Below are 9,843 nucleotides of genomic sequence, written 5' to 3'. Positions count from 1 at the left end.
GCTCATACCTCATAATTTATACACTGCAACGTATACACAGCTGCATTCAACATAATACAGTACATTACAACCAGCTGTTTTGGCTGGAAAAAGAGAGTTTTCAATAGGATATTTGTAGAACTCTGATTCACCTCTGAAAGGCAAATAGGAGTTGGTGCAGCGCGTTAAAGAAAATACAGAGCAGTCTCTCTTAGGCCTTTTCCACTTACAGGAAGCCACTTACAAAATTCCAGTTTGCGCACCTATAGTTTTGAACCATTCTGAGCATTTCTACCCAAAATAAACTTGTTTCAAAACCCAAATTCATTCTGAGCTGGAATAAAAAAAAATAGCTGGTTTTCCTTGGGAACTAACATGAATGTGTCATATTCTACTGGTCATTGTGCATTGTCCCGTTTGTGGACAAAGCCTATCTGTGAACTCTATTTCTTGTATAATACTTCAGATGACCTCTGAACTATGCCATCTGTCATTGTCTTTCAAAACATAAAACTGTCCCTATCAGCATGCTGTCTTTCGTCTTGAGTGGACAGTTTCAGAAAAGTCCAACATCAGCATCGAACTGTCAGTGATTTTTAATTTACAAATGAACAAAATGATATCTTAAGAGGAAATTCTTACACATACAAAATGTATGAGGATCCAGTTGTCAGTTTAAAATACATTGCCATTAAAATGTTTAAACTGTATAAAAACCCGTGTGAAAGCCATGCAGTCAGATTATGAGCCACTAGCCAGCTGCCAAGAATAGCTTCAGGAGTCCATTTGTGGTTTTGCCCTATCCTGTAACTATCAGCATGATGTGAAAGTTCATGCATTGTATGTGTGCACATGGCAAACTGTCCAGCCTCAGCATGTGGTCTGAGACCATGGTGGAGAGGACTAATGGTAGGGTTGGACAATATGACATATATATCTCATTAAACAACAGAAATGTGTCAACTGCCATACTGTTCATACTGTAGCAGCTCTCCCTTAATATCTCTTTGGGTATTAGGCCAATGTGGGCAAACTAAGCGGGACTGTTCTATGGCAGTACCGATTTACAGACTTTTTGCATCAATGTGATGAAAGTACCTTGATTTAATTCAATGGATTAGCTAAAAACAGATATAAGCATCTGGTTATGTTCTCTATCAATGGTTCCTCAATTGAATTTCCAGGAAATATACTATACCACAATATAAAATTACATGTACCATGATAAAAGATTGTATCCCTAAAGCACACCCCTAGCCTCCATTTCATATAAATAGAAATGCTAATGCTAGCGTACCTCAAAATTAAATTAAATTTACATTACATGGGAAATCACATTTTCCATGAGCCCCTGCCAATCCCTGCACTGACTGATCTATATTCTTACTGTAATGATACTACTGTTGGAAATGAATGTATCAAAGAAGACATCTTTTATTCTAAAGTAAATATGTTGAAATGTCAAATCTGTCCAAACACTTGCACGGAACAGTTGCTAATATGTGTGCAAAAAATGTGGATTTCCTTCGAGTTCAGTCCATGACTTCCTGTTTTATTCGGATGAGGGTGGGGGGCTGTCGGCTGCCTCGGCCCTCCCTCTGTAGAATGTATTCACTAAACTGGGAAGAGTCCACTCCGCCACCGCATGAGCATGTGATCCAGAACCCTCTCTGCTGTAACCGTTCCAACACCTGCAGTGGCACACAAACCAAACAACAGCAATACAGATGAGATTTGACGAAGAGCCATTGAGCATAACATTCAGACACTTTCTCTGAGGCACCACTATTTCATGAGTCACACCTAAAACTGAATGGGCTAAAGCAACACATCAGGATTGTGTTCTGTTTCTACAACCAAAGACCTATACCAATTCAGCCAATCACAAGGCCAACTGATGACCCTCAGAGTGTCCGTGTCTTAAAGAGTCTAAAATCAAATAACCTGAATTTTAGGCCTATTTTGACAGGTCTTCAGAATTAATTGTATTAATGAAGCTGATGACATTACTTGTATGAAGTTGCATTTTTCAGTGTCGCTTTCAAAGCTTTAGTGTGTAACACTGAGGAGGATCTATTGTCAGAAGTTGAATATAATATTCATAGGTATGTTTTCATTAGTGTATCATCACAGATAACTTTCTAACATTCTACACACTGGAGCTTTTTTAAATGTGTTTTGGGGAAAAAGTTTTGATCATGTTGTAACAACTAAAAAACAAAACCCACATGGACCCAATGCCGATTTTCCTTCCTATTCTTTGTACTTTTTCTTCTTTGCCAGTGTGGACGTAAAATATGTCCTAAATTGCATTCATAACTGTCCTAAAAAGGTACTAAAGTTAACCTGTTGAAACCTGCAGAAACCCTGCCCCTCTCCCCCTTCCAAGCATCCACTTACGGTGGCTGTGAAATTCACAAAAAAAACGGCTCTATCTAGAGCCCAGCACTGCTTTGTTTTGTATGCTGCTACCACAATAGCCTTGAACGAAAACATAACCTACTGGAATTATTACACTGATTCACGTCTACTGGTGACAACGGCTCCATCTGGTTGACAGTTAAATCTTTTTTTTCTTCAAAAGGAAGTGCTATGGTACGTGACCCAAAATAGAATGGATAGTTTTGATGATTAGGTTTAATCAATGTGGAAGAAGAATTATCAGCCATTGATAATTCAATTCAATTCAATTTTATTTGTATAGCGCCAATTCATAACCAGAAGTTATCTCAGGACACTTTTAAAAAATAGAAGGCAACGTCTAGACCGAATCTTTAATAGACATTATTCTAACAGAGAACACAACAGTACCGCCACCATGAGCAAGCACTTGGCAACGGGGGCAAGGAAAAACTGCCTTTTAAGAGGCAGAAACCTAGGACAGATCCTTCGGCTCTAGGTGGGTGGTCATCTGTCTCGACCACCAAATGATCTATCTCTCTGATTTACCTGTCACAGTCTGTGGTTCTTTTGTGTGTAATCTTAACTGTGTTGCTAACAATAGCTGAGACAGAGGCCCCAGGGCCCAGGGTGACTCTTCATTATCTCTAGGTAAAATCCATCCCACACTCAGCCTCTCTGGCCTGAAACATCGACTACTTCAGAAGTAGTCCATTAGTTCCTCTCTCCCCACCCTCCCTGCTGAAGTGAACGTGGTGACATTATCTCTGTTTGCCCTCAGGAGTCCTCTGTTCCTCTATACTGCGTCTGTCTGAATGAAATTTCCCCTGACACAAAGACAGACAGACATACAGTAATGAAATGTGTCAGCCATCAATTTATCTCCACACAAGAAGGTTGTTGGCTGATTGTAAACATTTCCAGAGCTATTTGACTGAATATTGACTGTTAATTAATGATAATTATGGTGAGGGCAGGGCGAGGAGAGAAAAGTCCCAAATATATTAAAACAACAGATTTCTATCAACTGATCTCAAAAGTACTTTGTGGTAAATATAAACTACAACTCCCAAGGTGCATTTTGGCAAGAAACATCCATACACTGAGCTTCAAATTCTATGTATTGTGCACCGCTAGCTTTGGGTGGAAGCTAAAGATTACAGCGTTGGGAAAATGAAACACAATCTACTGCTTAAATCAGTTTACTGTTCACTCAACACAACATTTTGACTTTTAATCTGATCTGCACCTCTGACTGTCCTCCATTTCAATGGCAGCTGAGGTTCATGGGTCTTGTAGTATTTAGGACCATTCCCCATGCCACAATTACAGATAAAACCGGATTTCTCAGATACAAAGATGAAGTACATTTGAAGGACCAGTGTGCAGGATTTAGTGGCATCTAGTGGTGTAGTTGCAGACTGCAACCATTTGAATATACTGTTCATTTTCCAAGCGTGTAGGAGAAATATCTATGCTAACCTCTTTAGCAGCCGCCATTGTTGTTCAATGAACAGTGTCTTCTTGCTGCATCACAACTGCCAGTACTCCCTCAACAACTGTAGTTCAGCCACAAACACAAAGACTGAAGCCTGGCGAGATGGATTCTCATGACATTTTGTGATTTTGTGAGTCCAGCTGTCTCACAAAATTACAAAGCCTCAGGCTTACTTTTGAACCTTAATAAATTAGAGCTGTTGTCTGTACATGACTGCCCCCTAGAGCATTATTTCGTATCCCTCTAAAATCAAAAGTGAAATATTTAGGAATCTGCCTAAGATGGAAAGCTTATTGAGGTATTTATCTGCTTTACTCATTTACATTTGGACAAATGAAGCACATTCTATTAAAAAGTAAACATGAGTTGGTGGACGCATCTGTGAGGAAGTTCCTATGTTTCTGCTGCCTCTTTGATGTTATACTGCACACTTCAGCTTCGACTGCACAGAAGATAGGGACAGGGGTGCTAAAAGTGGTACGGAAGCCCATACAATGTGACTGTAGATGAGATTCTGTAAGTCATTATAATGAGAAACATTTTCAAAATAATGACTAAGGTGCTAAGTCACTATATTGTCATATTGACTAACAGAATCCTTTTTTGTTTCGTCACCTTGGCGGAAATGGGCTTCTATAGATTGGTGTTGAAGGGTTTGAACTTTGAACCCAGAGCGTGTTTTGTACCTGGACGGAGTTGAGGTGACAGTAGCCATTGAGAGGGAAGCGAATGATGTGTGTGGAGTCCTGGTTCCAGCTGGCGTTCAGGGAACTGGACACGACTTCTCTGACCTCAGGAAAAACCTCCTCGATCACGGCCCGGCAGGCACTTACACTGATCCTCTCGCCGAGGTCCGGCGCCACGTGAACCACGACACACTCGCATTCCAGGCACACACCCCTGCACTCCCGCTCAGTCCTCCAGCGCTCCAGCTCGGCCTGCAGGGGAGCCAGCTGGAAGAAGCTGGCCTCTTCATACAGCAGGGAGTATTCCTGCAAAAACACACACCACATACATGAAGACAGGGTCAGAGACAGACACATGGACAGAAGAAAGAAAGACATCAAAGCTCACATCCACACAAGGTCACAGAAACAAAGCGTTGACATAGATAAACTGGTAGTTATGAGTAACCCTTCTCATGTGACTTTAAATAAATGGCAAATGTGCCACCTTTATGCAAAACAGACTTGTTTGATTATTATTTCAACATATTGATCATTTGAGGATATAAATTGCTGAATTAAGCCTAATGCAGACACGTATACACACATTAATTAGGTCTTTACTTCACTGTGAGACAGTTATCAAATCTGCTTGATTTTAGTGCACCCAAAATATGATATATATACTATGAATTCAGGGTTCCCACGCATCCTGGAAAACCTGAAAATGTAAAGACTAGTTTGCCAGTCATGCCTGGAAAATGACCAAATATCCGGAAATAATCTGTTTTTTTTTTTTTCCGTGTTTACCCTACTATACAGTTGTTACCAGTGATACTGATTAAGGTTCATTAAGGCACGTTGGCTCACGGGAGAGGCTCTGCTACACTAAATGGAACGGAACGTTTGTTAGTATCATTTGCAACACCTGTGTTACCATACTATTTCATATCAAAATGGCTGCTGTAAAAAAGGTGTATTCAGAAAGTGGAAAGATCGGCTGTGGAGCACAGCACCTATGACTGACTGTTTGTGAAGTGCTGTCCTGTATTGTCAAAAAAAGATTTCTGAAAAAAATGTCCTGGAAAGGTCCTGGAAAATAATTCCTTAAAAACAGTGTGAACCTTGGAATTGAGACAGGGTCTTGGCAGTAGCCAATGAGATTGTATGGTTGTTACCATAATACAGCAACAATCATATGATGAGTGCAGTCAGGCTGTTGAATGGGGATCATTTTTGGGTTTGGTTAAGTTTAGCTGATATTATGCACAGTAATGCACAGCGTCTTTATATCTTTCTTGGCTCTGATTGGTTGTTTTCGTTCAGGCCCAGTGAATTCTTGCAAATATCATTAGGAGCACTAGGAGGAGCCAGAGGAACCGGATTTTGTGTACTACTGTCAGGATATAGTGGAAGTTTAAGAAAATATGACAAAAGTTATTTATAAAAAGTTACCTACTGCAGCTTTATTTAATACTATTATTTAATACTAATAACTATATAGAAAGTTACAGTAAAGAAAAACCTTCCAAAACGTCCACACAACAATGTAACAAAAGCATGGTTAGTTAAAAGTTTTCTGGCCTTTAGCAAGGCATTGTTCAGTGACTGACAGTACAACATTGTGACTGCACAGGGTGGTCTGAGTCATGAGGTACACTTTACTCTCTCAGTGTTTATTGGCTGTGATTTGGGACTGTTGGGACACGCTGCATTGATAAACTGTGGTAGTACCTGATCAAAGGTCTAGACAGACACTCACTTTGAAGTCATCGGGGATGAGGAGTTTTGAGGTCCGGAGGAAGTTAAGTATATAGCGGAACATGGGGCCATCCCGATCGATGAAGTAGTGCTGCTTTAGACTGTCCAGCACTATGGGCTCCGTTCCATCAAACAGACGACCGATCCTGACACAAACAATACAAAGACAGAGAGGCCTCTTTATCACATACTGAACAAATATTTGGGGGGATGTCATGTCTGCTGGCCACTAAGGTCCTTGAACGTACCACAGCAGCAGAATGTTCAAACCTTGATGACAGATAAAAAAGTATGGTACATTTTCAAGAGGAATGAAACTCAAGCAGCACCCTGACAAATGAAGCAGTTCCTCTAACGGCTTAACAGGCTGGCTCCAGAAGCAGGGGCGTTCCCAGAGGGATGAAACTTGATTGGCCAGCTTTCCTATTCCACTCAGTCTTTTGGAGGCTGTAGCGGGCTCAGTTTTGAAGTCATATAAAACTAGATGACTTAATGCATCCATTGGTACTAGCCCGTCAGGAAAGATGCTAAATAATGCTCCAAAGTTAGGATACATTTTGGCGATGGAAAAACTGGCATGGCTTTTTTTAAAATGGATCCCTTGATGTCTGACCTTCGGATATTTGAATGAAAATAGGTTCTATGGGTCTCTCCTTTGCATACATTCCCATTTTATGCTAATCCCATGCGGTTTTTGTACAAAAACCAGGCAGTGTTGTTATTGCAGTTGTTATTTATGTCGTATAAATGTGTTATTTTCACGAAGGTAGTGTATTTGAATACTTTTGCATACTATAAACAGTATTAGAATTGCATACTTCATGCCACCCCTGCAGAAGTCAGTGCCCCTCTTGTGCCACCCCAACTTTACAGCAGAAATAAACATGTTTACAGCCTGGTACAAAAAACACCCCATACAGTTGTCATGAACATGGGGTGAATTTGTATACAACTCACCCATTTAAATTATATTAAAGCTTAAAGTTATTAATTAAGGGCCTGCTCTTCGATTGGCAGGTTGGTGCCGTCACAGGTGGCTGTTTTCAGTAACCAGGCTTCATTCAGCCCACCTCAGCTCCACCCACACTCAGCCTCTTTGCCATTTTTGGATTAGCCGGGAGCCGGTGGAGTTGGAGCTGAGCTTTACAACGGCTCTTCAGAAACCTATGGGGGACGTCACAGAGACTACGCCCATTTTTTATTATACAGAGTATAGGAATAACATAGCTGCACTGACTTCTAAAGGTCTTGTGGTCAGCTGGGTCTGTTGTGCTGTGATGTTTCATAGTGCTACAGTGCAACGCTGAATTAGACCATAAACAGGAAAAAGCAAAGATGTCTCCTTGTGTTTTGAACTTAGCAGGTTTGTGTTATAACTTATGAATTCAACCTTTTTTCTTTGAGAGGAAAACTATCTTATTTCCTTTTTCCAAGGTAATATAGTCTTGCTTTATTATACTTTATAAGATGTTGTCTGAGTTAAGATTAAGCCAGAATCCAGAATCAGCAGTGTTAGAAGCATTTTATATGAAAGCAAGGAGGTGGTTACGTTAAAAGCACTTAAATGAAAACAGTTACACAATCAGTACAACAGGGCAGACATGCTGAATGCCACTTGGCAGATTTTGAGTGCTCTGACAATCACCTCGATTATACTTGAGTTTTTAAAGCAACACAAGGGCGCTAACGGGTGATCCACAGAGACCACTTAATCAGTCACTGCAGAGGCATCGGGGGCCAAAGGTAAAAAAAATTACTTGTAGGGTCAAGATGAACAGTGAGTCATGGGAACATCTACCAAACATTACCAAACAGAGCAGAGCGACTGAAACTGCAGTTTTTTTTAATCTATGTCGGTAAATTAAGGATTTATTTCTACCAAACCAGAGTTGGTGATTGTTGGAAAGACTAACAAAGACAGTTTCAGTAAGTTTTATTTTTCTTTCTACTTTGAATTAAGTTACAATGTTATGATGATATGCAAGGTAAAATGATTTTGTCTATGGAGTCTGGTGGTGAGTGATAGCGATATTACGACTGTTTCTGGTCAAACAAAATGTCCCTCTCTGTTCAGATCCTTTCCATTATGCTGTCAGACACAAAAATAAGAACTTTTAAAGCAGAGTCCTGCACTGGTCCAATTTGGCAAACCTGCATCTGCCCACACCCTCAAAGCTCAGAACCGGAAACGACCTGTTACCTGCAATTATCTCCAAGTCAAACCTGTTAATATAACACCCGTGATCCGACCCTTGACCTGTACTACACACACAGTCATATTTTTACTGATTATAAGTGTAACAGGTAACATAAATTAAAATCACGATTAACCGTTTGGCTGAATCAATTAACAAACTGTTAAGCACTACGCTTAAATAATCTGATGTCCCTGCATACAATATTTGCAGTGGTTTGGCGGTCTGACAGTTGTGTTTTTGGAAAGGTTTTTGTCAACTGGCGTAGGCCCTGTGCCACTGCTGCAGCTGTATGTTTCCTCAGAGGATGCACAAGCTTGCGGCTTTCACAATAAAAGAAAATAATATTGATAATATTTTACTGATTAAATTGTTAAAAAGATTGCACATTCATTTTCACTTCTGATTTATCCAGAAAATAACTACAAATATTCGTCCGCACCCTGCCTGCCTGCATTTAATGTATTTTTATTCTTACCTGTACCCGCAAATTTATATAAATATATTTTCTACCACTTACACAATGCTTTTGCGGGTTAACCGTTGTACCTGACCCGGTGCAGGATGTGTTTTAGAGGATGCAATTTGATGGGTGCATTTGTCCCCAAAGATTAGCTAACATTTGATGGCTATTTTCTCATCTGACTTGGTGAATTAAGGATTTATTTCCACCAAACAAGCACTGGTGATTGTTGGAAAGACTGTGAAAAGACAAACAAAGACCGTTTTGGTGAGTTTTATTTTGTTTTGTATCTGCTAGGTAAAAAGACTTTGGACAAGGTTTTGTAAATGGAGCCTGTTGGGCGTAGCGCCCATTGTTTTTATGTTTTATGTTCTAGTGTGACATCTAAAGTAAATTTCATATATGTTACTTTAATGTATTTAAATAGAGGTTAAAGTGGGTAATTAATAGATAAATGAACAGATTGTATGATATTAAAGAATAAAGAATTATCTGCAGGGCTCACCAATGATGCATGAAAATCATGAAAATCTTAATTTATATTTTAGAACATTTTCATATGAGATTAACTTTTAGGCATGGGGTTTAATCTTTCAAATGCCTGAATTTGTGTTTAAAGGAAAATGCATTTCTTTTTGGAGTACAAATTAAGGGATCGCTTCGGTAATGTTATTTCATACTTTTATACTTTAATAGGTTTGCCCTTAAAAATAACTTTTTGTCATATTTGCTGAAACGTTCACTATATCCTACAGTAGTAGTAGTGAGACAGATAATCTGTGAAAAAAAGCAGCAGTATTTGAAGACCTTGAAATGAGACTGAGCAATTAACTTCAATCCTTTCTGCCCTCCTTGATTGGTTGTTTTTGGTCCCAGCTGCGT

The 9,843-nt window shown here is 39.6% G+C and overlaps 1 protein-coding gene across 1 annotated transcript in view; it reads right to left on the bottom strand.

The window, feature by feature from the left end:
* Nucleotides 1-1,385: 1,385 nt before the first annotated feature.
* LOC118321464 (BTB/POZ domain-containing protein KCTD1-like) overlaps nucleotides 1,386-9,843 on the bottom strand; it is a 10,082-nt gene continuing 1,624 nt past the window's right edge. Inside the window, exons 2-4 of the mRNA XM_035652784.1 lie at nucleotides 6,305-6,449; nucleotides 4,564-4,869; nucleotides 1,386-1,670 (exon numbers count right to left, since the gene is read on the bottom strand). Of these exons, the coding sequence (XP_035508677.1) occupies nucleotides 1,512-1,670; nucleotides 4,564-4,869; nucleotides 6,305-6,449 (610 nt within the window). The 3' untranslated portion in view covers nucleotides 1,386-1,511. The remainder of the gene's footprint in view (nucleotides 1,671-4,563; nucleotides 4,870-6,304; nucleotides 6,450-9,843) is intronic.

This window comes from Morone saxatilis, unplaced genomic scaffold (assembly GCF_004916995.1).
Source record: "Morone saxatilis isolate NCDOM2014 unplaced genomic scaffold, NCSU_SB_2.0 Contig12, whole genome shotgun sequence".
Lineage (NCBI taxonomy): Eukaryota > Metazoa > Chordata > Actinopteri > Moronidae > Morone > Morone saxatilis.
Note: the sequence above shows the minus strand (reverse complement) of the source record. Positions and strands in the feature narration are given on the sequence as shown.